Source organism: Stegodyphus dumicola, chromosome 6 (assembly GCF_044657685.1).
Source record: "Stegodyphus dumicola isolate Sdum_Otavi_A_Nest chromosome 6, ASM4465768v1".
In the NCBI taxonomy this organism is placed as follows: Eukaryota; Metazoa; Arthropoda; class Arachnida; order Araneae; family Eresidae; genus Stegodyphus; species Stegodyphus dumicola.
Genome location: NC_140773.1, coordinates 10176142 through 10195528, shown reverse-complemented (window position 1 = coordinate 10195528; position 19387 = coordinate 10176142). Strand labels below are relative to the sequence as shown.

Sequence of the window (19387 nt, the reverse complement as noted above, 5' to 3'; positions counted from 1 at the left end):
GAGGTTGTCATTGCATTATGTCAGAGTTAACAGACTTCGAACGTGGGCAAATTGTTGGAGCACGTATGGTAGGTGCTTCCGTAAGCATGGTAGCCGAGGTGTTTAGTGTTTCAAGAGGTACTGTATCGAAGATTTATTCCGCATATTTGAAAAGCGGAAAAACATCATCTGCTAAATCACAGTGCGGACGAAAGTGTGTCCTGAGTGATCATGACAGACGATCATTAAGGGTAATTGTGACGAAAAATAAGAAGACCACGGCTGCAAAAGTTACTGCTGAAATGAATGTTGTGTTACCGAACCCTTTGAGTACCAAAACAATTAGAAGGGAGCTTCATAAACAGGGAATTGCTGGCCGTGCTGCAATTGAGAAGCCACTCATCAGTGATGCTAATGCCTGTAACAGGAAAAGGTGGTGTTTATGTCATAAAGCCTGGACTATAGAGCAGTGGAAGCGAGTAATATGGTCTGACGAGTCTTCTTTCACATAGTTTCCCACTTCTGGCCGAGTTTACGTCTGGAGAACGCCATCTCAAGCCTATAATACAGACTGCTTGTTGCCAAGAGTGAAACATGGCGGGGGTTCTGTTATGGTTTGGGCAGCCATATCGTGGTTCTCTGCTAGCCCCATGATAACTGTGTCAGGGCACATGACTGCCATGACTTATGTGAACATTGTGGCCGATCAAGTTCATCCCATGGTACAAACTTTGTTCCCCGATGGTGATGGTGTCTTCCAAGACGACAAAGCCCCTGTTCACACAGCTCATATTGTCCAGGACTGGTTTCCTGAGCACGAGGATGAGTTGTCCCATCTCCCCTGGCCACCACAGTCACCAGACCTGAATATTATCGAACCTTTGTGGTCTACATTGGAACGGAAAGTGCGTTCTCGTTATCCACCGCCAACATCGTTATCTAAACTTGCCACCGTTTTGCAGGAAGAATGGTATAATATTCCCTTGGCAAATATACAGGAACTGTATTTATCCATTCCGAAAAGACTGCAAGCTGTTTTGGATGCCAACGGGTTTCCTACACCATATTAAGCAAAGAAACATGTTTTTTTAAAGGTGTTTCCATATTTTTGTCCAACCCCTGTATTTCTATTTAACTAAAATTAATTTTTTTAAACTGAAGTAAAAATTCTAAAATGATAAAATTAAAAATATAATATATATTACTCATCTGCTCTAATTCAATAATGAAAGAGAATCTTAAACTTCTTTTTTAATAACTGAAACCATCCATAGATTGAACTTCCCTTTCCGCTTTCAGCGACACTTTGAGCGATCTCGAATCGACTTGACTTTGCAACATTCATCCTATCCTCGTCGCGAAACTAAAGAGTAAAATATATAACAGTTGTCCCAATAACATTTACAAAATTCTTAATTAAAAAGCGTCATATGTTAATTTCAATTTAATAACACAGCAACTACTCGTATATCAGAAAGACCTTGAATTTTCCTGACCTTGCAACTTTCGTCTGTCGTTCACGACCCTGTCGTTCAAAAGATAATCTTGAAGGCTAAATTAACTATCAGATGGCTCAACAAACATTTCCAAAAATTTTTAAACAAAAAGAATTTTCCTGATAATTTTAATTCAGTAACACAGCAATCTATGTGCACCAGAACGAGCTTGAACTTTCTTGGCCTTGACCTTGATAGACCTTCTCAGTTTTATCTTTCAAAAAGATAAACTCGAAAGCTTAAAACACTTACTAATTGTCCCAAAGTACATTTCTAACGATTTTTTAATTACATCCCGCTCACTTATGCCTACCCTGCATGGGCATATTCTTAAGCTAGGAAATAGGACACTATAAACAGCGTTTCGCTTTTCAAACTGTTGCCACCAAATATTATCGTCCTGCATTATATTTGAAGAAATTAAATAATGAAGAACATGAATGAAAGTATGTATATTTCTCGCACTGTCAAAAAACAACGGTAACCAGATACAACAAATTTTGAATAACGTAGTCTTCCACTAGAATATGGGCATCTGGAGGCCCAAATTTGGAATCTGTTTTATTATCTATTTCATAGTTTGCAAAACTTTAACGAATTTTTGATTAACAAAATCGACGATTTCAAAACGAGAAATGACAACAATCGAGAATTCTAAAGATATGCTCTTATCAAATTATTTCGTGATACTGCTGTTGAATTGAATTTTACGGTTAAGTGCAAAGAAATGATATTTAATGAATAAAGGTAACAGACTAAATGTTAGAAAAACGCCCCTTTGAGCGCAATATAAAATCTGAAAGTCTTCAATATTTTTTTCTGAGTTAATTTATTCACAAATTCTTACTTCTGGACAGCTAAATAAACAAAGTTTCCAAAAAAAAAATTGAGAATGAGGTAATAATTTATTGTTTCATATACCATTCGAGCTAGCATTGCAAAGATATTTTCGCCAACTAATAATTACTACCAACTTTCCGTCACTTACACCGCGTACCGCATAATAGCATTTGTTACTGCGCATGCGTTGTTTCTTAGACGCTTGAATACACAATTCAAGATTACCATTAGATAAATAGAGGATAACTGACCTCAATTTCTTTACGGTCTCCACGTTCTAAACCTCAAGAATTCTCCGAAATGCGTTTTCGGTATTTCTTGGAAGTCCGTTGTCCGCTTGTTGCCATTTGGTTAAGGGGACTCATACACCTTAAAACCCATAAGATGTTCGAATAGGTGACTGTTGCAAGAATTGGGATAACATATTTATTTTAAAAGCAATTACTACCAACCTTTTACAGATGACTACATAATATAGCTGCTTTCTGAAATAGTAATCAGAAAGTTTGTGTTGCAACAAATATTTTTATAATTTAATCCGCTTTGTGACAACATTTTTCGTCATGTTTCCAACTTGCGCGCGCAGTTTAAAACATTCTGTTTCATAATTTAATTCCATATTTAATATATAGCTTTTATAACGTCTGGAAACTACTGTGAACCTAAAATTCTAAAAATTTCATGTTAAATTTTTATTTTATTTTGAGTTGAGTTTATAAAATGTATTTTATTAAAAATATTTGTAATGTTTTCGTCCATAAAATTTTTCAATAGTAAAATATTCATCAGATTGTTGGTTCAGTTAGAAAATAGTGCCCATATGCCATATAAAAAATTCCATCAAATTTCAAATATGTACCATTAGCCAATTTTAAAATATCATGCGCGCAAGGTGGAAATATGGCGAAATATTTTGTCACAAAGAGGATTAAATTACAAAAGTTTTTGTGGCAACACAAACTTTCTGGTTACTAGTTTCCAAAGCAGCTATATCATGAAGTCAGCTGTAAAATGTTGGAAGTAATTGCTTTTAAAATAAATAAAATATCCCAATTCTTGCAATAGTCACATACATATTCGAAGATCATGAGGGTTTTAAGGTGTATGAGTCCCCTTAAGCTTAAGAATATCAAATTAATTGCCATAATATGGAACAAAAAAAAAAAAAAAAAAAAAAAAAAAAAAAGAGAGAGAGAGAAAGGAATTCTAAGTTCGTATAAAAATTCTGTTTGCATGGAGTTTGCAATCTCTCTCTCTCTCTCTTTTTTTTTTTTTTTAGTGTATCTAAGTAGAAAATTGAAAAGTAAATGCGTAAAAAGGCTTGAATTCTACGCGCTGCTGGAAAATTTCATCTGTAGTAAAGACTAGTTTTTTTGAAATTTTAAGAAATTGATAACAAATAAACAAATGATTCTCCCCCTATCGGGTATCATATTTCAAGAAAAATTTGCACTTTTACCCTTCAGAAACCATTTTCACCATTCTTTTGCATGATGTCTATATGTAAGGACAGAATAAACAACTCAAACGTTTGTTTCCCAAAACCGGACTGTAAAATGGATTATTATTTTTTTTTTCCCGTGATGTCTGTACAATGTCTCGCATAGGTCGAAAATGATTAGACGTTGAAATTTTGTATATGGCATACTGTAACATCTAGTTGTGCATATCACTTTTTTTAATTGCAATCGGCTGTATCAAAAGTACATGTAATGACCACCTTCCTTACCCGGCTTAAGAAACCTTATTTTCACAATAGTTGGTCGTAGTCATATATTTCCAGTTGCAAAAGTATTTTAAATGAGCGGTCGCCAACCGGTGGTCCGCGGACCACTGGTGGACCGTGAAGCCTTTTTAATGGTCCGCAGAAAAACTGGGATATTATTTATATTTTTATAAAGGTTCAGTTTAAAAAAGGACGAATAACAAAACCAATTATGGAATATAGATTATATATTTTTTTAATTTAGCGAAATTCCTTCAATGAATTTAACTACTTTTACCTACGTTTGCAGGTATATCAAGTGACATTTGAAAGTGAGAGTTGGCATCCATGGATATGCTGCTGTTATCAATAACAGCGCGAACTGGAATACTCTTTCCTTTTGAATTACAAACATATGCTATTGTCTTTGTTAATAACACAGTTTTTCTTCGTGTCAATAGAAATCTTGATGGATGTTTATGAAAACTTTCTTGTTTATAATTGCATCACTGGAAGTTTCCATTTTTTTTTTTTTTTTTATCTAACTGTTGATCGAGCACCATTGCTGAGCAATGTTTATTATGCTTACAATAATTAAAAATTGGCGGCATAACACTGTCAGTTTATTGATATTGCTTTGTGTTTGCCGATTTGTTCTTTCTTTTCGTGAAGTTCATTTTCAGTGATATGGAAATGTGAAGCTTTCTGTACAAGAGGGCAAGATTTTTGTACTTTTCATGTAATTTTTTAATGTGAACGAAGTATGTGTAGTTTGCTGATTATTACTGTATAAATATAACCTCTTTTTTAATTCATATTAGTGGTCCTCCAAATATAAAATTATATATATCTAGTGATCCGGGAAGCTCTAAGGGTTGATGACCGCTGTTTTAAATGATGAAAATATTCATGTTATTGCCAAATAAAAAAAATATATAATAATAATTTTGGACAAATACCGAAATCTTATTTTTAATGCTGTCTGCTGGTTCCTATACTAATATTTGGGAGAGTTTTACACTCATTACGAAAAATTAAAATTATAAGTAGTTTGACCCCCTCCCGTACGACAAAAATCGACCGGGATACTTAATTCCCAAATTTGCAATTTTTGATGTCATTTCAACTTGCCTTGAGAGATCCTTTAATTAAGTTACAATAATTCGAGGAGACCACCAGCGGCCGGGTGGTGAATGTTGCAGAACACTGGTAGTTCTGTCCGAGGTTCTAATCCCGCGAACGGGCTGGTTGCATAGGCGTTTCCATGGTTTTCCCTATGTCTATTAGCCAGTTTCCCCAAGAAAGTCTTTCGCAGAGGCCTCCCTCTTTAGGCAGACTACCCTTGGGACTCTGATATAATCACATAAACCAAACCAAAGAATGGAATTTGTTTTTATTATCGATTTCATGTTTTGTAACACTTTAACGAATTTTTGATTAACTAACTCAACGATTTCAAAGCGAGCAATGCCAACATTGTAAGGAAAAAAACATTTTTATCTCCAGCGCGCGAGACTGTGTATCGGAAATTCTAAAGGTATGTTCATTGTAAAATTATTCTGCGATATTGCTACTGAATTTAATTTTATGGTTTATGTGCAAAGAACATGATATTTAATACATAAAGGTAACACACAGAACGTTAAAAAAGTTCCTTTGAGAGTAATGTGAAATCTGAAAGCTTTCAGTTTTTCTTTTGTTGTTGTTTTTATTATTATTTTTTAAATTCGTAGTCAAAGAGATAAACAGTTTAAAAAGTAATCTAAATTTAAATAAATGTGTTGTTTAGGAAAGGCGAGAGGAGGGTGGGAATGATCGTCTAAAAGCAATTAAGAGTGAAAGGGATGAATAGGTCAAAAAAAGCTTAAGAACGATTGATATATAGGCATAAAAGCGAAATTCATTTAAACAGTAAAAAATGAATTTAAAATTTTCCTGCTATCCACAAAAGTTAAAGGAATAGCAATAATAGCAAATTGATGAAAAAAAATAAAAACTAAACTCCGCCGAAATACCTAGCATTTCATCCAAAGTTTGTTTAATTGGCCCAAACAAAATAATAATAATAATAATAATGCGCCGTTAAACAACCAGAAAACGACAGCGCCACCACCGTTACATCGCTCACACGTTCCTGAGTCGCGTGACATTGTGTACGGGAAGCGCTGAGTGACGTCACTAGGCAGGCACGTGAGCCAATGGAAGAGCAACAAACGATGCAGTCAGTACAACTCCAAAGACTCATCGAGGAAGCACGAGTTTTCTATGTGCTCTTATCCCGGTTATTAAATGAAACATTTGCTAGTTTGCGGTTTGGTACGTTATATCCGATGTAATAAATAAACTTTTGCAGACTTAGTGCTGAGTAAATTTTTTGTCAAATTACCCAGTTTTGTATATGCGAAATGGATACTTTGACGTGGGAAGAACCACTGGCGCATAGAATGAAAGTTGAAAGGTAAGCAGACGATTGTTTTCGTTCATTTGTACTTGAGACTAATTGTAAACATATGATTCTTTGCCATTCGGTAATTAGCAGATCTTCCTGTTTAATTAATTGTTTGGATTTTCTGTCATATTTGTTATGAAACTTTGGAGATTGCAGTAAATGGATCATTAATCATTTTGATACAATGAATATTTTTATTGTTTACCATCGTTTCTTGTTTTGTCTCGATCTTAAATTTGTTGTTTTAGTGGTAGGTAAATTGTGAGAAAGAAAATATTTATTTTTGGATAATAGTCACTACGAGCTTATTAAAATAATATCTGTTTTTTAAGGGCGAAAGATTCTATACATTCTGGGAAAAGAAGAAAAAAAAATATATATATATATAAATCTTCCTTTCCCATTAAAAACCTCTTACAAACCCCCTTCCCCACCCAGAAGAAGAATGAGAAATGTATAATATTGCTGTACTTGTATTGAATGTGAAGCAGTTTGCAATATACCACGTTTCATTACAGATATGATTATATTGTTCTTATTTTAAACATATGATTATATCATGCAATCTAAATGATAAATTTAAGAACAAGATGTATTGTGAGAAATAATTTATAAATATATTGCTTTTCTTTTTATTAATAAATATTAATTGTGTAGTGGTAATGTGAAAGACATTATTATTTTTAAATAATTGTTGTTGCCATAGGTTTCTTTTTAAACAGTTATTAACTTTCTGTCAACTGTAATTGAAACATTCTAACTAAATTTTCATTATGTGAAAAATGCATCATTATATTAGTAATTCTAATTCTATAAATTTCCTTTGAATAGGCAGATTGTTTAAAGATATAATTCAAAACATAGTATAGTAAAATGTTATTTCCGTATAACACTTATTGTGATTTATATCAATTAGTGTATTTATATGCATTTTTAGTATCAAATCCATTTGTAAAATGGCGTTTTCTTTTGCTTTCGATCTGGCTGTTTGATTGAATTTTCCTTTAATTGTTGATAACCGTGTTGCAAAAAAGAACATTTTGCGATTCTTTACCATTATATATCTTTTGTGATATTTATAACAATTTATGTATTAAATGCAGTTACGCGTGTTATCTTGTTTAACTAGTGAATATTTTGTTCCTGATTTTGTAATGAAAATGGTCCGTAATTTTGTTTCGAAGTATTTTATATTGCATAGAATGTGTTACACATGAGAAGTTTATTTAGTACTTTTTTCCTTGAATTACAGTCGATCTGATAGTTGGGATTGTCTGTTTCCAATTTAAATAACTATAGCAGAAATAAATAGCAACAAAAGGGTTTTCCAATTTGTTATTTTCACTTCAAAATTTATGTATAGGCTGGGAAAAGAAAAAGGACGATGCGTTAAATTCTCATAGGAATGCAGTCATTTAGGCCCACCAGCGGTAAAAGCCACTGAGCTGCATACGAGCTAGTTTCTCTTAAAATGACCCCCTCCCTTTCAGTGTAGTGCCTAAGGGTGGAGCACGTAATAAGTACAAAAAATGTAATGCAAAACAGTAAGTTAGGTTATTTAGTAAGATTTAAGATAATTATAAATTTTAACCTTTTTTTTTTTTTAATTTGAATGTGTTTCATTTGAATAAAATAATTTTAAGTAGCTTTGGATTCAAATATTTTTAAATTGGTTTTAAAAATTTCATTCGATCAAGCAATAATAATAATAAGAATGGTTTTTGTCACGAGTTAAATTATTAACTTTTACAAAAACAATTAATTAAAAAAAAAATCTGAAATGTTTTAGATTTTAAATTATGTCCAAAGGGGAGTTTTTTTTTAACATTTTGTGTGTTACCTTTATTTATTAAATATCATGTTCTTCGCACTTAAACCATAAAATTCAGTTCAAGAGCAATATCGCAAATTAATTTTAAATTGAGCATAGCTTTAGAATTTTCGATACAGTCTCACGCGCTGGAGATAGAAATATTTTTTTTCTGTACAACGTTGCCATTGTGGGATTTGAAATCTTTGAGTTTATTTCCAGGTGCCCATATTCGCAATAGGATTACGTCATTCAAAATTGGATGGCTCTAGGTACCGTTGTTTTATCATTATGCGAGAAACATATATACATTTAGGCAGATTCTTCATTATTTAATTTCTTCAAATATAATGGTGTTGGTGTATTTAATTATGGCAAAGTACACTAGGGCTATGTGCCTAAGAGGAGGGATGCCTTCATGGAGGACTTTCTAAGGGAAACTGGCTCGTATACACGTTACACATGGGGAAAACCACGAAAACGCCCATGCAGCCAGCCCGTTCCGGGATTCGAGCCTCGGACCGAACTACCAGTGTTCAGCGACTTTACCGCTCGGCCGCTGGTGGGCCTTCAAATATAATTCAGGGCGATAATATTTGGTGACAACAATTTGAAAAGTGAAACGGACGTTCAGAGTGATTTGATGCAAAATCGCAAAAGGAAAACTGGAGCCCCTTTGAACAAAAAATGCACAAGAAACATACCCTTTTACTCCCCCCCCCGTATTTGTATTCATGGAAAGAAGTACATTGCTTAAAATGTATGGATCTGAATCAGATTAATTTATCTTAAAGTTTTGATTTTATCAGTAAAAAACATTTAAGTTATCTCTCTTTAACTCTGTCCCCAAAGTCCATACATTACAGTGTTAAAAAGCTCCTTTATCTTATTCTTCACCTGTTAAAGATTGACAGAAAATTGAAAGCATTTTCCAGTCGTTATCTTCGTCTTGGCTACATGATTGTGCCTCAGAGTGTTTGTAACGGTGTTTTCATGTCATCGAAGTCCATCTAGGAAACTGGTCGAAGCTTTTTAATATTCTGGCAACGCGTGCCATTTAGCTGTTTGGTGTTCCATTTAACCGATGAGAGAATTTACTGCTTTGCTGAATGCAACAGGTTGTTTAATAGAGCTTTCATGTTTTTTCACGAACAAGGCCTACCTGCGGCACGTGTTTTTGTACACGTGGAAGACAGCTGAAAAATAGAACTCGTTGGCGTCTGTCCAAGATTATTGTAACATGGTTAAAAACAATTGCATATGGTTTTAAGAACTTCCTGAATTGTCGAAAAGTCATTTCAAACGGCATATTGCTTTGTTCATTCTTTGTTCGCATTGTTGTTCTGTTATTAGAAAAGCTATAGATCTAATATTCATTACAATTAATAAAAAATATTCAGTAATATGATAGGTTCGAATATAACGTACTAAAATTTCGATGACAGAATTATATAAAAGGAATTTTTAAAATTCCGGGATTTCATTCAAAATTCTCTAGTAATTATATAGATTTATGAAGCAAAAGTAATTCCTAGAATTGTGATACAGGGCCACCCACAAACGAAGAATTTTAATGTTGAAATTAGACGAAGTTTTTAAAAAATTCTGTGGCATTATTTATGCTTTCTTCTAACGCTTAGCGTTTTCAGTGTTTTTTTAACCATTTTAACTGTAATCGCTGGATTGACCTGAAAAGTAAATTTATTTTTAAAAAAGGTTTAATATGCTTTTTTTAATACTGGAAGCAACTACGGTTCGATCAGTCCATTTCTTGCATCGAAGGTGTGCGACTGAACCACTGCCCGTTGTCTTTCTTGCTGCAGTTAGCCACGTGGCTTGGCAAATTGCCAGGTAGGGAGTTCCAATCCACATTGTCTAAAATCTTTGATTTATCTCTGAGATTTGAATATCCCACAGTTAGTGGTGTTAAAAATGATATATGGCATTCTTAATACTGATATCGCTTATGCCAATTACTTATATATCAGCAAAAGATATTTCGAATTCTGTTCTGATGAATGATCTCATAATTCGTTTTCGGCAGAACAACAAAGATAATCGAAAATTAGCTGAGAAAAATCTATTCCACAAAATAATACATCGTTATTGATACCTATACAGCTTTGGCATCAGCAGGTTTCTTAACTGAGTAATGGAACATAGAAATCTCACAAATCTTGGAAAGATTCTAAATTCGAAAGCACGAAATTTCGCATTTTTTCGTCATTCGAATCTGTCGAATTTTAAGTTAAAAAAAAAAAGAGTTAAATGTTTTAACTTAAAACTTAGCAAGACTGTCTTTATTGACATCCAACAAAAGCATTCATTTAAAAAAGAATATGATAGCTAAATTTTTAAGTAAACATGGATCTCCAATACCAGTGCGCAGGCTCGTCACAGTGAGTGCCAAAATGACGCTGAAAAAATTGATTCCCCTCCACGTTTGCTTGAAAGTAGAAATTATTCTAGAAACATGTAAGAAATTTGGACTATTACTCAAATATTTTTTGTCAAATTACATTGGTAAAATGAACCTTAACGTATAAGGTATTTCTCCCGCCTTCTTAGCATGGCTTCGTGGTGTAGTGGTCAGCACGCTGGACGCGAATTCCAGAGGTCCGTGGTTCGAGCCCTGGCGAGTCATTTTTCATCTCTCCTGCTTTCAAAAAATACCTAATGTCATTACAGTGGTTTCCGAACTAAAAAAGGTGGTGAATGATGATTCGTCACCACCAGAATTTGGCGAAGGTATTTCTCCCGCCTTCGTAGTGTAGTGGTCAGCACGCTCGACGCGTATTCCAGAGGTCCCGGCGAGGCCATTGCTCATTTTTCAAGTCTCCTCCCTGGAAATAACGTAATGTCTCTATAAACTTTCCAGAGCTTTAATTAAGCGCTTCATTTACTAAATTTCATTTACATCTTTTCAGTAAGTGTAGGTGTATTTCGCCAATGCGGAAACTTTTAATGCACACACTTTATTTAAATTATTATTATTATAAAAATATCTTAGGTAGAACCTTTATAAAACATTTACATAAACTATAATATATTTTTGACAGTGAGCCAAAAGCTATGATCACATCATACATATATAAGAAAAAGTAAGAACCATGCAAAAAAATCTGAACGCTCTCAGATTTTATATTAAGCCCAAAGGGGCGTTTTTTATTTATTTAATTTATTTTTTATTACATTTTACTAAATATCGCGTTCCTCGTTCTGAAACCATCAAATTCAATTAAACAGGAATATCACAAATAATTTTAAAAGAGCATATCTTTAGAATTTATGATAAACAGACTCGCGCATCGGAGTCTTTCCCCCCCCTCTCCCCCGTACACTGTTGCTCGCTTTAAAATCGTTGATTTTATTAATAAAAAATTTGCTAAGTTTATAAGGTATATCTCTCACTTTCCTAACGTGCCTTCGTGGTGTAGTGGTTCTGCACGCTGGACTGGTATTCCAGAGGTCCGTGGTTCGATTCCCGGCGAAGGCGTTGCTAATTTTTCATCTTGCCTGCTTCCAATTAACCTAATGACTCTACAGTGGCGCCTGAACTAAAAGAGTGTTTGCATGATGATTCTCCACACCCAGGATTTGGCGACTAGGTCCCCTAAAACCCTAGTCTCCCTTTAAAAAGGGGAGTATATAAATTATTTCTCCCACTTTCCTACCGTGCCTTCGTAGTGTAGTGGTTCTGCACGCTGGGCCGGTATTCCAGAGGTCCGTGGAGCCCACCAGCGGCCGAGCGGTAAAAGTCGCTGAACACTGGTAGTTCGGTCCGAGGTTCGAATCCCGCGAACGGGCTGGCTGCATGGGTGTTTTCGTGGTTTTCCCCATGTGTAACGTGTATACGAGCCAGTTTCCCTTAGAAAGTCCTCCATGAAGGCATCCCTCCCCTTAGGCAGATAGCCCTAGTGTGCTTTGCCGTAATTAAATTAAATACACACCAGAGGTCCGTGGTTCGAGTCCCGGCGAAGGCGGTTGCATATATTTCATCTTTTTTGCCTCTAAAAAAATCCTAATGACTCTACAAGTTTTTCAAAATATGAAATAGATAATAAAACAAATTCCAAATTTTGGCTACCAGATACCTAAATTCGAGTGAAGAACTACGTTACTCAGAATTTGATGTCTCTTGATACCGTTGTTATTTCACAGCCCAAGACACATACATACATTCATACAGATTTTTCATTATTTAATTTCTTTAAATATAATGCAGTACTCTATTATTTGGTGACAATAATTTGAAAAGTGAAGCCCCTTTTATAATAAACCAACGCAAAATGCCAAAACGAAATTAATTGCCCTTCTAACGCTGTTTGGGCTAAAAAGGAAAATATGTCTAAATATAAATACAAATTAAATAATAAACCGGGGGACGTGTGTATTGAAATTTCACGAATAAATTAAAATACAAACTATTCAAATATCGCCTTTTTTTTCCCTAGTTTGTGCTTTAATAATTATTTGATTTGCTTAAATGTTTATTTATATCCTCCTAAAGTACAAAATTTGGATTTTTTAAAAAATTAAACATCAATATTTCGAATAAAAATTCGTTCGACAGTTTAAAATATAAAATTTTAAAGCTGAATTTTTGGTGAATAAAACTGGAAATACCGAAATAAACATTTAAATCTGTGGGTCCTCTTTTCCGTGCAGTAGGAAGACACCGAAATTGTAGTACCTGTTATTATTGAAATATATTAAAATGCCGTATCATTTTCAGATAAAGTTTTCTTCCAGTTTTCTCTTCGTAATCTCTCGCTTCCCTGTGGAAGAGATTGCGAAATTTTTAGAAAGACCTTGATGCTTTCACCTGTATCACGATTCGTACGCGACCCTCATTCTGAGGTTTTTGTTGAAAACTGCATCGATTTTTCGAGGCGCCCAGTTTCTCTCAGCACGTGTGCCGGAAGTTTCAAACCCACAGACTGCGACGACGAGTTTCCACTGCTCCGAGAGCATTTCCGAGTTTCTGCGGTTGACAGTTATTGTTTGTAATTTGGATAACTGTATCGATTAATGTGACACGGACAGTCTGGCTGGATTCCTGCATTCTTCTTTCCGAGATGAAATTATGTATCTTCAAATAATGCCTATTTGTTTACATAGGGAGAAAACGTAATTCCTAATTTGAGTGCAGAAAAATTTTTACTCGGTGTATATATCACTATTAATATGATCTATTTGATCATTATTACTGATTAAGATTATTATTTATGCGTACGCGTCATAAAATAATAACATTTTCTGTTTACGTTTTTACATGTTGATACAATACAACGAACAGAGTGATTTTTGGTAAAGCTGTTGCCAATTCTACATGACATTTTTTTTTTTTTTTTTTTTTTTTTTAATCCAAAGAAGCGTTGATACAGAAAGTCTATTAGTCTCGAAACAGCATTTTACGTCGGTTCACTATAAATGGGATATCACTTTTTAAATTGTTAACACCAAATATTATCGCCCTGTATTTTATTTAAAGGAATTAAATATTGATGAATGTGTGTATGTTTCTGGCATTGTGAAAAAAAAAAGCGATTAATGTTAAAACAAGAGAAAGAAGATTAAAATTTCGTAAGTGATCGTTTTTCAAAACAGAAATTTTAGGGGAATGCGGCACAAGGTGAATGATACCTCAAGAGATCGACAGCCGTTCTGCCGGCGCTTATTTTACAAAACAGCTTAGAAAACGGTTTCGATCCAATGCCGGTATCGATCTTATGCACTAAACTATAATAGTTTAATCAAATTCTTTCTCTCTTGATTGCGCCCTGCTAATAATTTATAACCATTTTGTGTGGTACGCCAATACCTATTTTTTGCCCTTGTCGATCTTTTATGTAGTCGTGTGCATCTGATGACTGTGCAGGTTCTTTAACGGTGTGTCGATCCTTCGCATTTGTCGATCTTATGCACTAAACGACTCTTTCTCTCTTGATTACACCCTATTAATATCCTATTTTTTGCCCTTGTCGATCTTTTATGTAGTCGTGTGGACAGTCGGACGTATGCATCTGATGACTGTGCAGGTTCTTTAACGGTATGTCGATCCTTTGCATTTGTCGATCTTATGCACTAAACGATTCTTTCTCTCTTGATTACACCCTATTAATAATTATATATATATATATATAGGCGAGCTTTCTACAATTTTTATTTTTTACTTATTTTGCAGCATATTGCGCAAGATGTTTTCTTGACCAAAATTGTTTTTACTGCTTTGCTTGATAAATTATATATATATATATATATATATATATATATATTTATTAATAATATTAAAATATATATATATATAATTATTAATAATATTAAAATATATATATATATATATATATATATATATATATATATATATTTTTTTTTTTTTTTTTTTTTTTTGTGGTACGGCAATACCTATTTTTTGCCCTTGTCGATCTTATGCTGATATCGATCCTGTGCCTGTGTCAATCTTTTATGCAGTCGTGTAGACACTCGGCCGTGTGCATATGATGACAGTGCAGGTTCATGCGATGCACAAGAACCTGCACTTGTGCATGTGACACTCGGCCGTGTGCATGTGATGATTGTGCAGGTTGTCAATCGTCTGCTGGGTGTCATTTTACGCAGTGTCGTCGATCTATGAATATAAGCCGTTTCAAATTGCGTAAGTTGTCCGTAATTTTGTTTTAAAAGGCATAAAAACATATACATTAGAAGCAGTGACAATCAATTGTAATAAAAAATTGAATTGCCAAATTAAATAGAAAAATTATCGGTTTTCTTTTATCATCTAATTTTTATTTTATGATTCAGTTGCAAATGCTAACATGTTTAGAGAGATGAATTCATCTTTTGTGTTTTTGAACTGTTTGCTACGGATAAATATAATTGAAAGAAGAGAGAGAAGAGGGGGGGAAAGAAGACGACCCTTGGATAATTTTGGAAATTATCTTATCGGATAACAAACGAGTGTGGGTTGGTCAGTCTCGGCGCTTTGCCAGAAACGTGAGTGGTTATCACGCGATATGTGTATTCAAGAGTGGGCTGGAGAGTCATGCGTTTTTAGGTTAAGAAAAACGTGCGTGAAATGGCCGTCGGGAACGTTCTGAAGGATTACTGAAGCTTCTTTGTTTCCGAAGAATTTTCTGTAAATAATTTACGCTCTAAATCTTGGACTCAATTATAGCTAAGTTTATTAATTCAGTAAATGTTACGTAAAATAGTTGGATAAAAAAGAAAATTGGCAGTTGCGGATTTCAAATTATATGAAATTCAACCTTAGATTAATATTTTTAAAAAAAAAACCATGATGCATTTTGTGGGAAATTAGCTCGATGTCTTGCTTCTTCAGGCAGGAAGGGTACTTAAAATTATGAAAAATAATTACCGTAGATTGGCGTAAATTTTGAATGAAATTTTATTTATAACTTGCATCAGTTTCAGTTTTTTTTCTGTATAATTTAAAATTTTATGTATATTATTTTAATTGTTATGGCGTGTTTTTCTTCCAATTACAACAGCAAGAATTTTTTTTTTTTTTTTTAAATTTTAAGCCCAAAGGGCGTTAGCCCTGAAGGGCTATTAATTTCGTTTTGGCATTTTGCATTGATTCTCTTTTCAAACTGTTGCCTCCAAATATTACAGCCCTGTATTATATTTAAAGAAATTAAATACCTTTTTGTTACCAACTTATTACCCACATTACCTTAAGTTAGTAGGCAGAGACAAAGCAGGCAGATACACGTAAAAATCCACTGTTAATTTCCAGGAAACAGTGGAACAAAAAACGGGTATCAAAGCTTATACCCTTCATTCATATCCCTACTAAGTATTACAATGTATCACACGTGGATTTTTGCCCTTTTAAAAAGCGGATTCTCCAAGCGTCCACCTTAGATTACAATCCTCCTTGGACTTTGGAATGCTGTTCAAGAGGAATGGGATAAAAAACTTCTTCCGATACTACAAAAAGATTTATTGTCCTACGGTGTGGAAAGATAGTGAAAAAAAAAATTTTTTTTAATAGAACATTTAAAACACAAGTAAAATATTTCTGTAAATACAATGGAAGTCGACTAAAAAGTATGCGAACAGCCTACGTGTGAATTATTGAGGTAGAGTTCAAAGATAAATAAATATTATCCACATTCATGATATTAAAAACAAAATGGAGAGATTATAATTCCGCCACGCCTACCTTTTTAAATATCGTCAAGTAACCATACCTTGTAATTATTCTGAAGTTAGTTGGGTAACGTTTGGTGTCCGCCGATAACATCGCGGACGAAAACGTCGCAGAGAAAACAACGCAAGGCGAAAACGTCGTGCTACAAAACATCGTGGAAGAAAACATCGCAGTTCTAAAACGTGGTACAAAACATCATCGTTGAAAATAAAGCGGTTCAAAAACTTCGCAGTTTAAAAACATCGTCGTCGAAAATACCGTGGTAAAAAATAAAGTATCTACAAATCATCGCATGACGATAACATCGCAGACATGCTTTTTTCAGACTTTAATAACTGTAAATGGATATTCCCATAATAATTTGTGAGCGCAAGATAGAAAGAAGGATAATTTGTTTTTCATATTTTATATTAACTAATAAATTTTTGCTGACAAAATAAGAAGGAAACTTAAGCATACAAAATTAATGCAACTTATAGCACTTAATAGAATTTTAAACCGGCATAGTTAATTAACAAAGACCATTAATAAAACATTTTTTATAAAGTTTTTACTGGTAATTGTTCATATAAAATATAATCTATAAGTTGCATTTAATTTTCTATGCTTAAGTTTCCTTCTTACGTTTTCAGCAAAAATTTATTAGTTAATAAAAAAATGTGAAAGTAAAAATTATCCTTCTTTACATCTTGCGCTCACAAATTATTATGGGCATATCTATTTACAGTTATTAAAGCCTGAAAAAAGCATGTCTGCGATGTTATCGTCATGCGATGATTTGTAGATACTTTATTTTTTACCACGATATTTTCGACGATGATGTTTTCAAACTGCGAAGTTTTTGAACCGCTTTATTTTGGACGACGATGTTTTGTACCACGATGTTTTAGAACTGCGATGTTTTCTCTTTGCGATGTTTTCTCCCACGATGTTTTGTAGCACGACGTTTTCGCCTTGCGTTGTTTTCTCTGCGACGTTTTCGTCCGCGATGTTTTCGGCTTTAACCGTAACGTTTTCTGGTATGTCCTATTACAGTGCTCATGTTCTTATTGCTATAAAAAAGTTCGACCGCCTTATCCGGGACCATAAAAATCCCAATTACTCTATAGTGGCTCCCGAATTAGAAATGGTGGTGAATGATGATTCTTCGCCACCAGGATTTGGCGAATGGGTCCCCTGAGTATATAAGGTATTTCTTAGCATGCCTTCGTAGTGTAGTGGTCAGCATGCTTGACGCATATTTGAGAGGTCCGTGGTTCGAGTCCCGGCGAGGGCAGTGCTCATTTTCCATCTCTCCTGCTTTAAAAAAAAATACCTAATGTCTCTCTGCATGTTTATGAATGTAAAAAAAAAAAAAAAAAAAAAAAAAAAAAAAAAAAAAGAAAACTAGTATTCTTTATGTTTGGTATTTATCACCATTTTCTATACTTTTTGCCTTTTCATTTATGAAACACGTTGAAATATCATCTACATCTAGATAAATGCATACATTTATTTTTCGAGTTTGTTTTGGAAAGGTTTGGTTTATTAGATTACGGCAAAGCTCTCGAGGGCTATCTGTCTTAAGGGAGGGATGCCTTCGTGGAGGACTTTTTAAGGGAAACTGGCTCGTATACACGTTACACATGAGGAAAACCACGAAAACACCCATGCAGCCAGCCCGTTCGCGGGATTCGAACCTCAGACCGAACTACCAGTGTTCAGCGACGTTACCGCTCGGCCGCTGGTGGGCCGTTTTGGAAAGAAGAGAGGGAGTCTAGCAATGGTGAAAGGGTTGCATGGGGTAAAAAGGGTTTGAGAAACCCTGGTCTAAACAATATGCGTAATATGACATCCAAACGGTGCATAGTTGGTAGAAAACGAGGTAAACAATCAGTAGTGTGTAGATTGTGTGACCTCTGACGAAACAGAATGTTAAAATGAACAAGGGAGGACGGGTGGGGAAGAAAACCGTATGTGTAATAAATGTTTGTCGGATTTAAAAAAAAGAAAAAAAAAAAAAAAAAAAAACACTATTATTGGAGTCAACGTGTGATTCGTTTGACATTGGAGTTTTTGGTTGGTTGACTTGACACAGATCAAATGCCGTAAAATTTTGAAGGTTAGTTGCGTGACCTAGTGCTCTGGAAACCCGTTTCGGCCTTTTACTTCCGCGATCGAAAACGACGGTGGACTGTGAACATGAGCCTCACTTTTACGCTTCCTTCCTTTTCGCTTGCTCGCTGTACACAGGGCCGGATTTACCTATAAGGCTGCACAAGCTATAGCTTAGGGCTTCCACGTTCTTCGGGTCCCCCCCCCCAAAAAAATTAAAATACAGTATAAATAACAGACATATAAAGGGACCCATATCTCAAATAGCTTAGGGACGTATCAAATCTAAATCTGGCTCTGGCTGTACGCTGTATTTTTGAATCCAAATTTTGATTTTTTTAAAAATTTCCTTAATTGTGAAATCGGCTGTAATAGGTTGCATGATTCTTTGCAGTTAAATATCAGAAGCATCCCAAGTAGAAAGAACGACGTGTATGCGTTTTAAAAATGTATAAGTTATTTTCTCCCTTCCTTTCGCGTGACTTCGTGGTGTAACTGGAAGCACGTCAGGCGCGAAATCGGGATTTCCAGAATTCGAATCCCGGCGAGGGGACTGCGATTTTGTTCAGTTCCATGACATCGAAAAAATTCTAAAAGATTCTACTGATGGCGCTCAAACTGAAAGGTGATGGACAGTAATTCGACACCACCAGAATTAGGGCGACAAGGTCCCCTTAATTCCAGTCACCCTTTAAAAAGGGAAAGTATAATAAAATATGTTCCCCCTCCTTTTCGCTTGCCCTCGTGGTGTGGCTGTAAGCACTTCCGACGTGTAATCGGGAGGTACGGAGTTCGAATCCAGGCGAGAGCACTCCACACTTTTAACGTCTCCTGC

At 34.6% G+C, this 19387-nt stretch overlaps 1 protein-coding gene and 1 non-coding gene across 3 annotated transcripts in view; both read left to right on the top strand.

The window, feature by feature from the left end:
• The window catches only part of cwo (transcription factor cwo), a 228321-nt gene that overhangs the window by 112711 nt on the left and 96223 nt on the right, over positions 1–19387 (top strand). Inside the window, exon 1 of one of the 2 annotated variants that reach the window (XM_085818093.1) lies at positions 6244–6478. The exons of the other annotated variant lie outside the window; for it this stretch is intronic. Within the exon in view, the coding sequence (XP_085674219.1) occupies positions 6426–6478 (53 nt within the window). The 5' untranslated portion in view covers positions 6244–6425. Of the gene's footprint in view, positions 1–6243; positions 6479–19387 lie in introns of those variants that run through there. 2 annotated transcript variants of the gene reach the window in all.
• On the top strand, positions 11702–11775 carry TRNAT-GGU (transfer RNA threonine (anticodon GGU)). The gene has a single exon. It is a non-coding gene; the product is annotated as a tRNA-Thr (tRNA).